The sequence below is a fragment of the Chrysemys picta genome, chromosome 1 (genome assembly GCF_011386835.1).
Source record: "Chrysemys picta bellii isolate R12L10 chromosome 1, ASM1138683v2, whole genome shotgun sequence".
Taxonomy (NCBI): domain Eukaryota; kingdom Metazoa; phylum Chordata; order Testudines; family Emydidae; genus Chrysemys; species Chrysemys picta.
This window is the reverse complement of record NC_088791.1, coordinates 216,477,408-216,496,047: the sequence shown is the minus strand read 5'-3', so window position 1 is coordinate 216,496,047 and position 18,640 is coordinate 216,477,408. Positions and strand designations below refer to the sequence as shown.

The 18,640-nt window shown below is 42.0% G+C and overlaps 1 protein-coding gene across 5 annotated transcripts in view; it reads right to left on the bottom strand.

Annotated features, from left to right (window-relative positions):
• MAP3K15 (mitogen-activated protein kinase kinase kinase 15) overlaps positions 1–18,640 on the bottom strand; it is a 166,529-nt gene that overhangs the window by 22,754 nt on the left and 125,135 nt on the right. For all 5 annotated transcript variants that reach the window (XR_010596664.1, XM_065579742.1, XM_065579738.1 and 2 more), the window contains 6 exons: positions 18,390–18,517; positions 13,092–13,222; positions 12,693–12,798; positions 6,069–6,226; positions 3,955–4,138; positions 215–389 (listed from right to left, as the gene is read on the bottom strand). Coding sequence is in view for 4 of the 5 variants with exons in the window: in XM_065579742.1 (XP_065435814.1) it covers positions 215–389; positions 3,955–4,138; positions 6,069–6,226; positions 12,693–12,798; positions 13,092–13,222; positions 18,390–18,517 (882 nt within the window). In the remaining variant the exon portion in view is untranslated. The remainder of the gene's footprint in view (positions 1–214; positions 390–3,954; positions 4,139–6,068; positions 6,227–12,692; positions 12,799–13,091; positions 13,223–18,389; positions 18,518–18,640) is intronic.

Genomic DNA, 18,640 nt, shown 5'->3' with positions numbered 1-18,640 from the left:
GTATAAACCAGCATAATACTTGGAGACGTTTGGGGGAAATCTCCATGAATCAGTTAAATATAATCAAAATTTTGATTAAGCAACAGATTTAATTATTGAACACATCTGGTTATCTATTCATTACATGCACAAATTGCCTTGGATAACATGTGATGTGACTCTAACCTGCATAAGCTTTGTGGAGGCCACGCCAGAAGCAATCAGACAGCTTTACCTTAAGTGGGAAATGGGATGCTTCGTTGGGTTCTCTGAAACAGATCGCTTTGTCTTTTCAAAGAACATATCATGCTGTACATCTGAATCTGGCGAGACAGAGCCATGTTCACTGCTGCTACTGCCAGCCTGTTCCCCATGGACTGGCAGTGGGAGGGACGTACTACGATTATAATCTAGCAAGAGACAGCAAACAAGCAAACCACATAACTGTGAGAGAGAGCAGTGCTTTTAAAACCACAGAACTCCAACACACTGAACCCTATAAAGCCCTCATTTGGCAAGGTACTTAGAGGTAATTCTGCGGGTTTGGTCATTGTGAATATAAAGAATCAGCATTTTTAGCTAATTAATATTTTCCTCCTATGACATACTAACACCAAGTGCATCCAATTACCCCTCCAAGGCCACGACTATGGTACCAAGATTTGAGCTCTCATTGGCCTCCTAGCGATCTGCCTCTCTTGCATCCCCTGCCTTCTGTTATCTCCTTCAGGACAAGCCAAGAAGTCTCCTACAATCCCTCCCATTTCATCCAGAAGCGAGAACAAAATAAATGAGTAGTTGGGTGCCCACTACTTCCCTACAGGCCTATTTACTAGAGTACGATGCAGGAGGGGTGTTGCAGGCTGGGAGTACATATTTAGGCTGGGAGACAAGTTTCTGAGTGTCAAGTATCAGAGGGGTAGCCGTGCTAGTCTGAATCTGTAAAAAGTAACAGAGGGTCCTGTGGCACCTTTAAGACTTCTGTTAGTCTTAAAGGTGCCACAGGACCCTCTGTTACTTTTTAAAGTTTCTGAGTGTTTGTCTCCACCATCGCAAACTGTTGATATTTTGGAAGGTGTAAAATTCTGGCATAGTCATTAGGACATAGTTAATCTTCAAATAGGAGTTTAAATTGCCACCAAAATAAAAACACATGTCAACTTGTGGCTCTTCACAGTCCTGTGTTTACTAGGTAGGCCCACCTCCACTTGCCACATCAGGAAGTTGCCTGTGGTCATATGAGGGAGAGCTGGGGCCACCCAATATTGGTCAGACAAGGAACCGCCGCTTGCAGCAAAAAGAAAGGAAGAAAGGTTGCTTGGCATGGAGCAGTTCCTAATGTGGGAAGAAGGCACCTGCAGACCTTTCTTGGGGTGGGGTTGGTAGGAGGATGAGAACAGGTGAGCTGAGGAAGAAAAGAACGTTTCCAGTTTGCATTCTGTGATATTTGTATGGGTAGTTTTCTCAGATACGAATGCAACAAAGAGTCCTGTGGCACCTGATAGACTAACAGACGTATTGGAGCATAAGCTTTCATGGGTATATTCACTCACCCACGAAAGCTTATGCTCCAATACGTCTGTTAGTCTATCAGGTGCCACAGGACTCTCTGTTGCTTTTTACAGATTCAGACTAACACGGCTACCCCTCTGATACTCAGATATGAATGGGGCTCTTCAGCAGGACAAAGTTCAGGCTTACTATTCATCCTGCTAACAAAGTGGCCAGATTTTCAGTAAAAACAGCAGTAACTGGAAAATTAGGCCAATTGGTGCCAAAATATTGATACTCCACATTGGGCACTTGTGATGTTGTATGATTGAAATATGACCATGTTTATCATGAATATTGCCACTGTTAGACAATTGCAACAAAACTTGTATAAAATATGTAAGGTATCAATGGAAAAGTTATGATTTGCTAAAGATGATTATCCTGTTTATATACATGTATCACTTTTAGGAGTACTTGTGGCACCTTAGAGACTAACAAATTTATTTAAGCATATTTAAATTTAATTTAAATTTATTTAAATAAATTTGTTAGTCTCTAAGGTGCCACAAGCACTCCTCGTTCTTTTTGCTGATACAGACTAACATGGCTACCACTCTGAAACATGCATCATTTTTGTAGCTGAAGTCATGAATATTGGTTATGTACTGGTATCACCATTGTATTTCTTCCTGGGGTAACACCCACATGCAGTGGCCTAGCCAGGGTTGCAGCCGAGGAGGAGCGGCAGCGAAAAAAAGGCGCCAGTCCTTTGGTGACATTTCGGTGGCCCTGCTCATGCGCCGAAATGCCGCCGAAAGATGGAGCTGCGCATTCGCAGGGCCACCCCGCTTTCCCATCCAGAGCGCTGTCTGGGGCACCGAGACCCCCAGCAATGCTCTCAGAGCCCCGGCCAGAGCGCTGGGAGCCGGCCAGCCAGCCGCCCCGTTCCACCGGTCGGCCGGAGCACCGGGAGCCAGCCAGCCTGCCGCCCCGTTCTGCCGGCTGGCCGGAGCGCCACTTTTGGGGAATGTGGGGTCAGGGGAAGCAGACGCTTCCCCTGAACCCCGCTAGCTACGCTACTGCCCACAAGGTAATTTACATCCAATCTAGCTAACACATTGTGAAGGGACTTTTCAAGCTTGGCTGCCCATTAAGGACACTTCACTCTCACAATGGGCCATAGAAAAAACTCATTCTGCCCAGATGGCTCGTCCTGCTGACATCGCTGTCTCAATGGGGCCAATGGCTACCCCTTGGAGTCATCAAGCCATGTACGGACATGTGACATACTCACGTGACCATGGACTCCATCTTGTGCCAGTAATTTTCCACAAACTGTGCTGTGAGATTTGTTTGGAATAGTAAAATTCTAAGCAGATGGCAGAGGATATAAAAGACCCCTGAAATATTTCCATGTTGCCTTTTTCCTGCTCTGATTCTCCGGACTATGGATTTACAACTAAAAGGAGCATATTGACTATGGATGAGGACCTTCCAATCTTTTGTAAGTTACCAGAGAGACTTTACAAGCTAGCAGTCTATAACATCACTGCTACAAACCTGGTATAAGAACTTTGCAATGGCTATGTATATGATCTATTAACCATTTTAAGTCGTCTTCTTCTTCTTTTCTTATTAACAAACCTTTAGATTTTAGTTCCTAAAGGATTGGCAGCAGCATGATTATTGAGTAAATATATAAAGTTATATATTGACCTGGCTGTGTGCCTGATCTCTTGAGACCAGAAGACCCCTTTGTTTCATTAAATTGGCTTTCAATAACAACTCATCATTAAGTCTAGTGTCTGGGTGGTGAAATAAGGGCTGGAATGCCTATGGAGACTGCATTTTTGACTTCTGTCCCACCACACTGGATAACAAAAAGTTTACTTTTGTTATTGGCTTGGTATATCTAATGATAGAATAACCACCAGTGTGGGGTGAGTCTGCCCCTATTTCTCAGCAGTTTTTCCCGAATCTGGTATTCTGTGAACCACTGAGGCACAGTGACAGCACCAACGTTTGAAAATCCTGTCCAATCTGTATAAATTGAACACAAAACATCAAGATGCTTGGCCAAGATTTTCAAAACTGATTAGTGCTTTTGGGTATCTTAAAATTTGGGTTCCCAACCTGACAAGCCTGATTTTCAGAAAGTGCTGAGCACCAATCTTCTGAAAATCAGACCTCTTTGAGGTGACTCTTGGCGGGCACCCAAAAATTTAAGTAACTTGCGAAAATCTTGACCGAATGAACTTTTAATTTTATTATAAATGGTTTATACATTTGGCCAGTGGGGAGATTTTAACAAGCCAAAACAAGATATAAATATAAACTACAAGGTACTTTCTACAGTTTAACTCTAGTTGATTTCTTGGTATGTTCAACATCCTGAATAACAGAGAGGAATTGGCTAATGATTCAAATCTTTTTATGTAGCACTTAATGATGTTGACTTGTACTTGGCTGATAATTCCTTACCTAATGGCTTGAAAGCAATTCTGTTTTTCTTGCCCTTGTTCACCTGTTTTAAGAAGAGGTCTTTGAGTAAATCAGATGCTGTGACACGCTTATTCGGATCAGGTTCAAAGCAGAGCAAAATAAAGGCCTTTGCTTCAGCAGATAGTGATTCTGGGATTTCAGGATGAATTTTAAACATCCCAACCTATAAGTAAAATATGGACAGAAAATTATTTGGCCTCAAACGAATAACTGCAAAAGGGCCACTAGCTAGCTCCTCGCTTGGTGTAAACTGGCATAGCTCCATTGACAGCAAGTGGAGGGTTTGACAGCTGCAATGCAGAAGTCCATTGAAGTCAGTGGAACATCAACGGGGCTCCATTTATGCCAGTAGGGGATCTGGCTGTATTTCTACTGCAAATGTTTAACCCTGCAGATGTGTATCCTAACTGGTTACAGTGGCCCAACTCAAATGTCAAGAAATGGACATAACCAACTATCTAAGCCTCGTGCAACCCCTGGGTCTGACCATACCCACCACAAGTGCTCCAGACTCTATTCTCCCTACTAGCCGCCAAGCCCTTCTATTCCATATGCTAGCCAGCGCCTCCTTCCCAGTTACTGAGTGGGCTCAGCACACTTCTCCCCAAACACCAAAACCAACTTCCAGCCCTAATGCTGAGTCCCTTCATAGCCCATTCCCTCGGTCTGGTGCCCAGACCTGTCCTGCTTTGCAGGTGCCAAACTACCCAGTGCTCACTCTCAGCACAAGCGTGAACACCCAGCCCCTGGCTGCCAGACGCACTCATTATACCCAGTGCTGAGACCCGTGTCTTTCTTAGCCCTTCAATGGCAGCCAACTGGAAATTACGCAATATTCAAAGGGTTAACGTAATCCCACACTTGGATAATGTGATTGGACAGAAATTTATTTATTTCAAAACATCACTGGATAGTAACTTGATATTGCCCTCTGGTGCATCAGCTTGAGCTACCCATTTTTAATCCCGAGGGCTGATTTTACAGAACTATTTTTGGGTATGTCTATGCACACAAACCAAGCAACCCACAGCAGCGAGTCTCGAGCAGGGCTAAAAACAGCAATGCGGACATTCAAGTGAAGGCAGAACCCTGAGCTTGAGCCTTAACCCCCTTGCCAGGTCTGAAGCCGGAGTTTGAACGTCCACACTGCTATTTTAGCCCCACAGCGTGAGACCGGAGCAGCTGACCCAAGTTCGGAGACTCGTTGCTGCAGGGGATTTTCTTTTCAGTGTGGCCGTACCCTTTAAGACAGTTGTGCCACTCATTCTGCACATGCCGTACAAATCTGGAAAAATTATTCTTTTCAGCCTTGACATATTTATGTAAAATAGACTCTGGAGAACAAGTAGCAGGAGCCTGAAAATTATGCTGGCAACAAGGCAGATAGTAGCTAAGTGGTTAAACAAGTGGCAGCAGCTTGCTAAAATAAAGAGTTGTCTGAATAAACACATTAGATAACTGTATTAATGCACTGTGGCACTATTATACATTTACAATAGCAATTTAGCTTTGTGAGATCCAGTAAGGCCTACTCACAATGCAGGCTGAAGCCAAAATGCTGAACAGTAGAGCCTGTATTTGAACTGTAGTGCAGGGTATAAAATGCCAATGCATTAACCACTTTCAAGTTACGTCTCCATGCGCATCCAAAACTATGCCTTTAAAAGCCAGACTTAATATTTCCTGAACAGTGTAAGTTTCCAAACAGCAAATCCATAGGTATACAGTTGTTCTAAGCTCTGCAACTACTCACTATGTGACCAGCAGGCCACCTGGTCTCTTTGCACTTCAGTTAACCTGTCTGAGGGACCATCTCTATTTGATTTGTAAAGCACCATGCACACTGCACTTCCCTGAGGACTTCCCTGAGTGATGCATCTTGAAGCAAATGGGATCATTCACATGCATAAGGAGATCACAGTTTGGACCTTAACCCTGTGCAGAGCCACTCCTATAACAACAGGTAATTACAATATCAGTTTAGACTAAATTGCCCAGAATATTTAACTTGTAAATATTAACTATATGAAAATTTAATTAACGGGTACTACTTCATGTTTCATAAACTGTCCAGCAAATAAAACAATTCTTACTTTAAACATTGCTGCTTGTGGCTCCCCCAGCTCATGAAATGGAGGCTTTCCTGTTGCCATTTCAATGATAGTACAACCCAGTGACCAGATATCAGCTGGTGCACCATATCCTCGAGGCCCCTTATCTATAATCTCTGGAGCCATATACTGCAAAGTGCCTGAATCAAGACAAAAAAGGAAGAACACAAGTCATATATTTGTTTTTCTTATCAAATAGATACACCATATCTTTAAACCCCTTACAGGTTGTCACTTCAAATGTGGCTTGTATACTGAAAGGTGAGCCCTCTAAGTCAAACTCCACCACCAACACTGAGTCATAAGATTGTATTTTCCCATGTCTTTTCTGTACAAACTCTTAGTTCTTCCCACCTCATGGAGGACTTCCGATGGGAGAAAATATATTTACTTTACAATCTGAAAGCTCTCTCTTGCCTTATTTAAGCTAAACCTACCTCCATTTCTGCAAATGATGAATTGGAAAGATATGTGAATAAAAAGGGCTGCAGAGAGCAGCCAACTAGTTGATAGGTTTTCTTTGAGGGAATACTTTTTTGCTGTATTCACCACCTCTGGTGGGAACACAGAGCAGGCGAACATCAGCAATAATGAAGTGAGCTAGTCCATGGAGAGAGGGTCAGGCCTGGCAGGAGAGGATCAGGAGCTGAATGAGAGATTTTGAAGAGGGAGCGAGATGGAAAGAGGTAGGGCTAGAGAGATGAGATCTGGAAAAGAGATAAGGCTCGCAGAAAGAGGAAAAGTGTCCTAGATTACAAATAAAATATCAGGGCTGGAGTAAGAGAAAGGAAAAGAAACAACCTCATGGAGGCAAGTGGCAGAAATGTGAGACAAACAGGGTGAATATCTGGGTCAAATTGTGAACTCCACATTTTGGAGGATTCCCATTTGTTTTGAGAATACCAGTGATTGTAACCTTCACTGTGACCTTTGGTCTGTATTGTAATTTCCATGGTGGGTTCAGACATCCAGGTGGTGATGAAATCTTGACAAAGGAAATGTCTTGTAGATGCTGTGTGCTCATGTTAGAGGGTGGGACACCTTGACAGGGCCGGCTCCAGGCACCAGCCAAAGAAGCAGGTGCTTGGGGCGGCACGTCCGGGTTTTTGGTGGTAATTCGGTGGCGAGTCCCTCTCTTCCTCTTTGAGCTGCCACCGAAGTGCCACCAAAGAGGAAGAGAGGGAGTGAAGGACCTGCCGCTGAACTGCGATTGCGCTGCTGCAGCTTTTTTTTTTTTTTTTTGCTTGGGGCGGCAGAAAACCTGGAGCCGGCCCTGCACCTTGAAGAGGCTAATAATGAGAGAGCCATCAAGGGCCATTAACACTGAATGACTCTTCCCTGCTGGAGCAATGGGGTTTCTACTAGCAGGACCTGTGACTTTGAATGGACTTCACACACAGAAACCTAGCTAGGAGAGCATGCAATTTCTCAGCCTGATCATCTGACTAAAGACAGGAGATTTTACTTATGGAGGCTGCTTCTCTGAAGAAGGGGGCCATCCAATACCAGATGCCAGAAGCCTGTGCTGGAGAGAGGAAGAAAGCCAGGGGGGAGGTAGGGGCTTGCCTTGCCAAAGGATGCTGACCAGAACTAGAGATTTCAGATGGGACGAGATCAGACCAGGAAGTTATGTTTAGGGATTTGTTGTTTTCCATGGATCTGTAACTCTGTTGTGCTTTGCTAAGAGTAAATGTAACTGTGGTTAAGAAATTCCTTTGCTAAGCCTGTATTCATTGCTTTTCTGCCACATTGTCCCTAAAGGGATTAACTAGGAAATCAGAGTTCCCATAGCCAGGGGAAACATGTCTAAGCAACTGGGTGCTTGGGAGGGCTGTGGTGCTGGTTCTAGGGTCTTGGCAGCCAACTGAAAGGTCCTGCTGCCCAAGGAGGGTCAGACACAGGTTCTGCACCTGAGAGTGCATGTGAGAGACACAGAGTTAGGAACAGTGACCTGTTACTATCAAGACCCAGGACACTTAGGAAGCACGTGAGATTCAGCAGTTGGATCCAATCATAATGGACTGAGTTCCATCCATGTGGGGGGGCTGGGCTGGAACATGTGTTTGACAATCCACAATTACTGATGATGATAAGACGTAGTTTCATACACTTTAAAGAACGCTTCTGTTATCAGATATAAATTAATGCAAAGAAAGATTTTTTTTCAGGTGGCATGTTTTCTTTGCCACTATGGAAGAGTGTCATTTTCAGTTCCCAGGTCTGTAATACAGTATAGGCACATTCTCATTGCTTCAAGGAAAAATAAGTCTGAAAGCTAAACTTCCCTAACTTCATAACTAACTTCATAAGTGTAGTTGGCTGCTCAAGCAGAAATAAATTGAGGAAGCATAACTCAGTGAGGGGTCTTAGTAACTTTAAATCATCAAAAGTTATTGAGTAAGAAACAGGCTTAACAGATTTGTAAATATTACATGTACAAAACATTATGAAGAGATCTATGAACTCGAATGAAAGAGGAACACGCATTATATAATTTCCTCTGGGCACAAGAGACGCTAGTGACAACAGTGAAAAGGCTCTGCCTGGAATGTTAATAAATTAATTTTGGATTAGTTAGTTAAGAAATAGGTTTACAAAATTATATAATACCAATAATTAAAAAAAACAAACAAACAGGCATTAGCAGCTTACTTACCCTACTCAAATAGCTGCCCATCTCAGAGATTTTGGTAACAATTATATATTCCAGGAAGTTATACTTAACCAAAAGATCAGCTTGTTTATAGGTGGAAAAAACATAATAGTCTCATAATACTGCTAGAAACAAATACCTAAACACCACACATCAGACTTGTGCTAGTGGCGAGGGAGGTCAAAAGGAAAGTAACAACATCATAAGAAAAGGATGAAAAACTAAAACCTTGGGAAATGTAAATCAAAATTTTTAAAAGTCACAACATTTTTAAATGAAAAGGTTTACCTTCAGGAAAGAAATTCAATTATATGCTGATTGCAAAAGCTAAAATGTTTTAGTATAAAATGCAGTCTGTATATGGGTTTTTTGGTTTTAGATAGCACTAAAGTTTTGCATTTTATAGCTGACTTGTGTTACAACAAAATTGGCAAGCAACCAATTCAAGAATAACACAACAAAAATGGTTATTCTTGGAATACTGAATTGCAATGCTAAAACACACAAGCGTTTACAACTCTACCTGTTAACAAAATAAGGCTTGGCTCTTGCAATCTGATCTGCATGGACAGATCTGCATGCCTGTACAGAGTCCCAGGGCAATCAATCTGTTTGTGCATATCTGATTACAAGACCGAGGCTAAAGATTGTAATATTGTTGAAATAAACATCAAAGAATGTAGTAAAACATGCAGCAAGTTAGTTTGGAACAGTTACTGTGATCTTTTACTAGGACATCAAGTCAAATGCACTTTGTACCCTTTTTTATACTGCAAAGTTGCTCTTTTTTCAGTCAGTACATAAATAACTCTCCATTCGCAGTAGAAGAACTCTACACATGCACTTGGGTGCTTGAAGGATTTTGTTAGGTTTACAGCTTACAAACAGAGAAGTTAGAGAAAAACAGAATATACTTTCTCTGGAAGATTGCAAGTAACACTCTTACTTAAAAATCCGGAACCTTAACATACAAAAACCAAAAAGAGAGAGAAAGCAGGCTGCTTCCTAAGCCAAAAGGGCACAATGCACCGGGCTCTAGGCTGGCTCTTTGCATACTGACTGCTGAAAGACCCAGATTGCAGGATCCTAGCCTGCAAGCAGAATCAGGAAAGCCTCTACGATTTAAAATGACAGCTTATAATTTTGACACAGTTTGCAATACAACACAGATTTCATAATATTTCTGCAAGTGAATTGTTTCCTTGGACTCTTGACCATAAAAAGCATATGGAAAAGTTGCCATTAAAAAAAAATGTAGCCAACATCTTTACTTTCAAGGATATTTCTTTTTAGGAATCTGATAAAACTTGAAGGGCCAACTCCCACCACATGCTCCCCCAGATGGCAGATAGGGGAACATCCTGCAGATATGCAGGGCAGCTGCAAATAGTCAGTAAGCAGTCCAACTGGTGACATATCTCAGCAGGATGTGATGGGGTAGCTGGTGGCACAGTGTCAGTTACCTCCATAAAATGCCACTTAGGACCCATGATGACGACATCAAGGTGAATAAAGACTGCCTTAAAATCAGTCTTGCTGGGCCAGGACCTTTGGTTTGAAACTGGAGTGTTCTTTCTCCTAGGTGAGCTGTCTGCTAAGGCTGACAAGCCTCAGAAGGCAGCTCACCTAGGAGAAGAAAAGTCCAGTTTCAAACCAAAGGTTTTGACAGCTGACCTGTAAATGTCACTCCTTTCTTAGTACGCAGTGTTAAATATCTCCTTTATGTTTCAGAATAGGTACCACAAAGCTTTTCATCTGGCATTTTTCTCTTTCTTACTTCTTCTGGCCCAGGTGCTTTCTCCTTTTTCATTTTCCCAAGTGCCTCTGCATACCAGAGGAAGAGGTTGCAATCTGTCATGCTCATGTTCAGTTTACATATTCTTAATTCCGCCATTGGGTTCTCCTCATTCATCACACTTTCAAAATAAATCACTCCATACTTTGTTGATTGATTCACCATTTGTTTGCAAAATGCCATATGCATATTTACAAGTCCAAGTACACTATATCCACTGGATCACCCTTGTTCATATTTGTTGATCCCCATAAAGAATTCTAATAGATTGCTGAAGCTTAATTTTTCTTTACAAAAGCTGTGTTGACTCTTTCGCAACAAATCATGTTCATCTATGTTTCTGAAAATTCTGTTCTTTATGGTAGTATCAAGCAAATTTCCTGGTACTGAAGTTAGGCTTACCAACTTGTAATTGCCAGGATTGCCTCTGGATCCTTTTTTTAAAAATTGACATCACATTAGCTATCCTCCAGTCATCTGTTGGAGAAGCTGATAGGTTACGTTCCACAGTTTTTAGTTCTGCAATTTCATATTTGAGTTCCTTCAGAAATCTTGGGTGAATACTATCTGGTTGTGGTGACTGTTAAATTTAGCATTTTTTTAAAGGTTTCAGGCTCCCAGCTGTCACCTCTCTGGGGCAGAGACTCACATCTCTGTCCCTCCAGACCAGGGGCTTAGGCTTGCAGTCCCTCTGACTGGGGTCCAATACCTGTCATTAACCTTTCTCCAGGGACTACAACAGTGTCTACAAGTTATCAACCAGCCTTCGCAAAGCAAAATACATTTATCCTTAAGGTAAAAGCATTACAGAGAAAATACATAAAAGTCAATAGAAGTTCCTATACACATGCTAAAACTCACCAGAGGTCAATCCTCAGTCTTATGGGGCCCTAGTAAGCCAAAATCATTCCAACCCTTCCAGAAGGGTTGGGGAGAAGGTCCTGTCCATTTGCTGAATCAAAAAAGGCTCAACTCAGCCTTTTTATACCAAAAGCCCTTTCTTAGTCTGTTGGCATCTGGAAAACTCATCTCGAACCAGTATATGTAAGCCTCTCTGGGGGTGGTACCTCTCTGGAGGCGTTTACAACCTAAGTGATTTACTTTAATCACCCCCTCACTGTTTTTGGTTCCCGAAAGAGCTGTGGTAACTCTCCCCCTCCCCAGAGTTTCATACAATCACTGGCCCAAAGTGATACATAAACCATTCATAAACTTAATACCATATGGTCCCCAAAGATACTGAATGCAGATGTAATATCTAAAGTGATTACAACTTTTTTTTCAAGTATTTCAATTTTTACATGAAATACTACTGGTCTTTATTTCTACAGTTTTAATTTCTCTTTCAATATTTAAGTAAAACTAGTACATTTTGGTTAAAAATCCCTCTTATTCATTTGGTAATTCATGAATGCATACTTTCCTAAACTGTATTTTAATATGAAATAAATTAGACATGAGTCTTTATGTTGAATACTTTAGTTTGAGAAGTTAATTATAAAATACAGACAAACTGGCTGACCCATTGTTTGTTATGGTCAATAAAAAAAGAGCTCACATTATTTGAAAATAAAAGGCTGGTTGGTTTTATCCAGATTTTGATTTGCATAAAGCAAAAAGAACCCTTACACAAGAAAGGAAGTAAAAGCTTGCAAAGTCAAGGGGGAAGGACAACTTGCTGTGTAACAAAGAAGCTATAGACAGGAAAAGGAAAATATGCTTACGTAATTACTCAATTTTTTGCTCAGTCTGAACAGCAAAAAACAGGAAGGATAATATTTTCTCATCCTTAGAGCTCACTGATTCTTATGGTGTAGTTTGTGGTATTTTGTGAGGTACTGGAGTTTAAAGTTTTGCAATAAAATTTTTCACAGACATTTTTGGTCTAAGATTTTATATTAGAAAGTTTAAATAGGCTCCTTAAAAAGAAGAAAAAAAGCCTATCCCTACATGCGACCTACACCAATTTACTTTCTGTGTTTTCTTCAAAGCAGAAGTCCCTTCTTTCTTTGCAGACCCAAAGCTCTTGGTGGCTTTAACAGGAGCTTTGGATCTGTGAGGAATCCAAAACTGAATCCTAAATAAGAATGCTAACTACATCATCAAACCACCACAACCCAAGGAGAGACTGTTAAGAAATTTGTTCGGTTCCTCTTACCTGTAAATGTCTCAGTACATGGATTGATACCTGCGAGCCGCTTGGAAGTCCCAAAATCAGAAATTTTTACCACCCCACTATATGTGTTCACCAGAACATTATCTCCCTGGAGACAAGAAAGAGACAGATAGATGTAAACAGATTCCAACATGCTGACAACAAGATTACAGCAAGATTGATAACAAAGATGATAACAACACTTTTTACAAAGGAAACAGCCAGGGGCGGTGTGGTGTTTTGTTGTTTTTTTAAAAGCTCCTTCCTACCAAAAGTACTACTTCTGTTTATAACAAAATTAACTGTCTTGCAAGAGGTACTGAAATTAATCCCCCCGCACACACACACACACACACACACACCCCTCTACTGTACAAAATATAACACTTGGAGAAAATTCACCTTTATATCTCTGTGTACAATCAGGTTCTCGTGGAGATATTTAAGCCCTTCCAGAATCTGCTTGGTGTAAAATTTTATTGTGGGTTCTTTCATTGGGCCCCATTTTGATCTTAGAAGAGCAGAGAGGCTTCCTAGGTTAGATAAACAGGAAAACATGTCAGGATAGCACAGTCACAAGGTCAACTTTTGGAGGACAGTAATAATAAATTTAGAGCTAGGGTGGATCTCAGGTCAATGTCCTGAGGATGGTGGTGGGGTGTAGCTACAAGCTACAACACTTCAGGATAAGCCCAAGACTTTGCTGGTCACCCACTTCCTCCAGGGCAGAAGTGATTTATTGCAGCCTTTGACTGGATGCAGGTTATTTCCCACTTCATGCCAGCTCAGCTCCATTGGCTGGCACATCAGTGGAATGGCAGAGCGAAGTGTCTATCCATTTCCTACCCATCTCCACCACCTGTTTGATTGAAAGGGGCAGGAAGTAACTAATGCACAACCCAATCCTTAAACCATGATGTGAGAAGCTGTACGTCAGGTAGGACTGGTCTCACTCCCCTTTAAACTCTTAGGTGTGCACGTTAGGGTCAGCCACACTCTGGCACTTAATGAAAAACAGCGTGGACTTGGGTGAATGTCATAGTATGTCACATGATATATGACAAACCATGTAAGTTAAGAGAAGGTGATCTACTCTGACAGCAAAGCAGTCTAAACCCACCTCCCTTTGATTTGTTAATATAGCCTTGATTCCTGGGAATAGATGGAGGTAGAGGAAAGAAGACCAGGGGCTGGAGGCCTCATACAAAAAGAAAACCAGGGGCTGGAGGCCTCATACACTCAGATTGGAAGATGGGTTGCTGTTATTTCTCCTACTTAGTGGAGATAATGAACCAGATTTAATCTTTTTAAACAGACCAACTTCTTTGCTCACATAGCAGCATTTTCTGCAACAATTTCTGCTTATGACAAGTCAGACACAGAATTTACAATGGGCTCTACTTAAGTTCTAGCAAACTTAGTTGAGAGAGTTTTCAATCCATGCTAACAGCTTTCTGAGTTGGAAGTTTCCTGACAGAATTGAACCACAGGTTTTCTAAATAGCTGTCCCTTTAAGGCTAGCTGGTGGTGAAGAAATGTAAATGTTAGTGCAGTCATGTCCTGTCTCCAGCAGCTATTCAGAGTGCACTACAACATATATGGGAGGAGGAGTGCGTGGACAGAATAAAGCACCAGGTAAGCAACAGCAGCTGGTACTGTCCAGCTGGACTGGAGATGCTGGGATGAATTTAGCACAAACATGTGCCATTATGTTAGCATGGCAGCATAGGCGCCGACTTCATGGATGCTCTGGGGCTGGAGCACCCACAAAAAAAAACAGTGTGGGCTCAGCTGTTCAGTGGCGGACAGGAGGCACTGTGGGGGGAAAAAGGGGTGCAGGGGCAGGAAGAGGCAGAGCGAGGGTGGGGCACACTCAGTGACAGAATGGGAAGGGGTGAAGCGGGGGTGGGTAAAGGTGGATAGAGGGTGGAGCCTTAGGGGAAGGGTTGGAGTGGGGGTGAGACCTGGGGCAAAGCAGGGTGGAGCACCCACGGGGAAATCAGAAAGTCGGCGCATGTGTTTTGCAGTGTTGGCAAGCAAGCACATTACAGTCATGAGGCAGTGGGAGCCTAAAGAAGGGAGTGAAATGGATGCAGGATTATCGTCTCATGCCTCCCAAATGTATTTTTAAAATGCACTCTGAATTACCGTTTTTGAGTCTGAGTCTTGAAGGTTTAACCTTAACTTTGATTTTCCTGCCTCTTTAATAGCTTTGGTAAGGATTTTTACCCTCAAATTATTGATATATACTTCCACTTAAACAAAGCTTTTGTCTGGGAATTATTATGGGGTGGGGAGGCTAATCCCACCGCTATTAAAAAGGTTACCTGTCACTTAGACTCAGACTGTAAGGTCAGAAGGTACCATCGTGATCATCTAAGTCTGACCTTTTGCACATTGCAGGCAACAGAACCTCACCCACCCACTCAGGCAAGAGACGCCTAACCTCTGGCTGAGTTACTGAAGTCCTCAAATCATGGTTAAAAACTTCAAGTTACAGAGAATCCACCATTTACATTTGTTTAAATCTGCATGCGATCCCATGGTGCAGAGGAAGGCAAAAAAACTCCAGAGTCTCTACTAATCTGACCCAGGGGAAAATTCCTTCCTGACCCAAATACGGCAGCAAGTTAGACCCTAAGACCCACCAGCCAGACACCTGGGAAAGAATTCTCTGAAGTAACGCAGAGCCCTCTCCATCTAATGTCCCATCACCAGCCATTGGAGATATTTGCTGCTAGAATCGCAGATCAGCTACATGCCATTGTAGGCAGTCTCATCATACCAACCCCTCCAAAAACTTATCAAACTCAGTCTTGGAATCATTTAGGTATTTTGCCCCCACTGCTCCCCTTCCCATTAGAAGACCTTGTTTTCAATTGCTTATAACTTTTGCCAAATTTGAACTATTTGGGATGAATTTACCATGCTGGGTGTCTGCCTCAGGCTTCAGTAAATATTGCAGCCATTTCAGAGAACAGGGCTTAGGGAAATTATCTTATTTTACCCGTGGTTAAAATGTCTGGCAATTTGGAACAGGAATTTTAAATTTGGCAGGAGGTGGCCTCTCTGTCAGGCCTGTACTTTTCGACATCTATCTGAAAAATCTAATCCAAATTTGACACCAGCCTTTATCAGCCTTTGGAAAACAAAAACTGCAATTCATCCATGCTCAATAGAGAATTTGGTGAATTTAGTGGTTAAAATCCCATAACATTTCATTTGCACTGGGCATGTTCCCACCCAGGATTGAACAGGACTTCCCCTGCAATTGTAGCTCTCAGCTGCTGTGGGCCATGCTGGGTCCAAGCAAAGTGTGTATCATTCCCCTCTAGTGCTGGTGTTAGAGGGCATGACAACCTACTACTGCTATCAGTTACTATGTTAGCTCAATTGGCAGAGAGAACTGTGTGGTGGATCACAGAATCATAGAAGATTAGGGTTGGAAGAGACCTCAGGAGGTCATCTAGTCCAACCCCAACTAAATCATCCCAGCCAGGGCTTTGTCAAGCCGGGCCTTAAAAATCTCTAAGGATGGAGATTTCACTGCCTCCCTAGGTAACCCATTCCAGTACTTCACCACCCTCCTGGTGAAGTAATTTTTCCTAATATCCAACCTAGACCTCCCCCACTGCAACTTGAGACCATTGCTCTTTATTCTTTCATCTGCCACCGTTGAGAACAGCCTCGCTCATGCTCTTTGGAACCCCCCTTCAGGTAGTTGAAAGCTGCTATCAAATTCCCCCCCACTCTTCTTTTCTGCAGACTACATAAACCCAGTTCCCTCAGCCTCTCTTCTAAAAGTTAGAGCCATGCTAATGAACTATGTGAGTATCAATATGATGCCACAGATGGAACTTCTGTTTTTTCAGTTTCCATTTTTAAAAACCTAGGCAATTATACACACAGGGGAAAAAAAGCATTATTATTAAGCACCCAAAAGTTAGGAAATGCCAGAATTAAGATGGTCCCCTTGTGTGTGCGCGCATTATAAAACAGTCTTTAATTACCTGATCACATAATATTTTCCCCCCAGGATCCCTGCCTCATTCAGTGCGCAGGCTGGACTTGCTCTGGTGATGAATCAGGGTTGTGTAGTGAAAGAAGCTGTAGTCTACAGGCGTCCCATCTCATTTGTTGCAGAATTTGGAAGGGTGTAGTAAATGAAGCAGGCGATTGCAGGAAGAGAAAGGATGATCTTGTGGTTAAGGCAGTTGAATGATGCTCTGGAGAACTGGATTCTATCCCTGCCTGTGCCACAGAGTTCTTTACGTGGTGCTAGGCAAGACATTTAACCCAAACTTTTCATGAGTGGGCATTAATTGTGTTTTCGTCATTTTTGGGTGCCCTACATGATGACTGAGGGTCTGATTTACAGAAATGCCAAGCACTCATAGTAGCAACTGATGTCAATAGGAGCCATGCTTTGAACATATGAAGTGCTAACTAATGCTAAGTATTCTGAAAAATCAGGACCCAGCTGTCTCAAATTGGGCATCCAACATTAAGGTAAAAAATATAAACTAATGTCTCTGTGCCGTTAAGTTCCCATCTGTAAAATGGGTATAATAATACTCTCTTATCTTACTGAGGCATTGTGAAAACAAATTCATTAACATTTGTGATGCACTCAGATACTATAGTGATGAGTGCCATAGAAAAGCCCATGATTAAATTAATAATTCTGTCTTCAGAGCAATTGTGTGCAGTAAATTAGGCCTGGAACCACACATTGAACAGTGAGGATATAACAAATATTGAACAGCAGTTCATTAAGTGAGCAATGTCCATTCTGTTCACTGAGTGAGGCGGTGGTCTTATGAAGAAAAATACCCCCAGACACAGTTAAAACCAATGGATGCAGTGAGCATTCTTTTTTCAGTCTAAATGAAAGGAGCAACTAAGCCTCTGTATGTAATGAGATAGCTGGAAACAACAGAAGCCACCACCCAAGGCCTCATGCCAAAATCTGATCAGAAGCTAAGCCATCTGATCTGAGGGGTTCCTTGGCTGCACACACAGGAGCTAGATTATTGTTTGATGAGCAGTGTGTGCATGAGAGGCAGAAAGCCAAAGGGAGAAAGCCAGAAGACAGAGAGAAGAGTCATGAGCAAGATCCTGAGACAAAGCTCGCTGAGGCACAGAATCAAGTGGAGGGGTTGGACTTGGAAATTATGAGTAAGGAAACTGCGTCCTGTTATTTGTCTCTACTTTGTTCATGGAAACTGGAATTTGTGTACATTAGAATTGCACTAAAGAAATAACTGACTTGTATCATCAAGTCCTCCTCCTAACAGCAACGCCCCGAATACTGGCTAACTGCTTGGGCCAAAGGGGAAACAACCTTACTTCTGGTATTTCTTAATTTCTGAGTGCTCTACTTTGTAACCTTACTAATATTCTTTTAACATAGTTTGTGTGTGTGTAATTATTATAAAAAGGGATTTTACAGGATTTCGAGAACTGTACCACTTCATATCTATTGTTCACTTACAGAGAATCTGCTTATAAACAGAAAAATGCCACTAGCAATTAACTTCTCAACAGGAAGGACACCTACAGTGTAGCAACGCATTAGTTCTGGGATTTAGTGAAGTTCCTAAAGCATTTAAGTGCCCCACTCTTATTGACTGTTCCCAGGAGTTGGATTCCCAATACTCTTAGATGCCTTTGAAAATCCCAGTCCAGAATGATACAAACCTCCTGGCACCTGCTCCATAAAGATTTTAATGTATCCATCTTCAGAGACAGAACCAAGGTACTGGACAATATTCCGATGCTTTAGATATTTATGCAGCGCTATCTCTTCATGCAATGGCTGAGAATACCTATCAAGAAGTAGTAAATTGAGGAACAGTTGAAGATGCATGTAAATATACTTGACTAACATCTTTGGAGACCTAGTTTTAAATCCAGGTTTACAAATAAAATGAGTTTAGTGGTTTCATCCA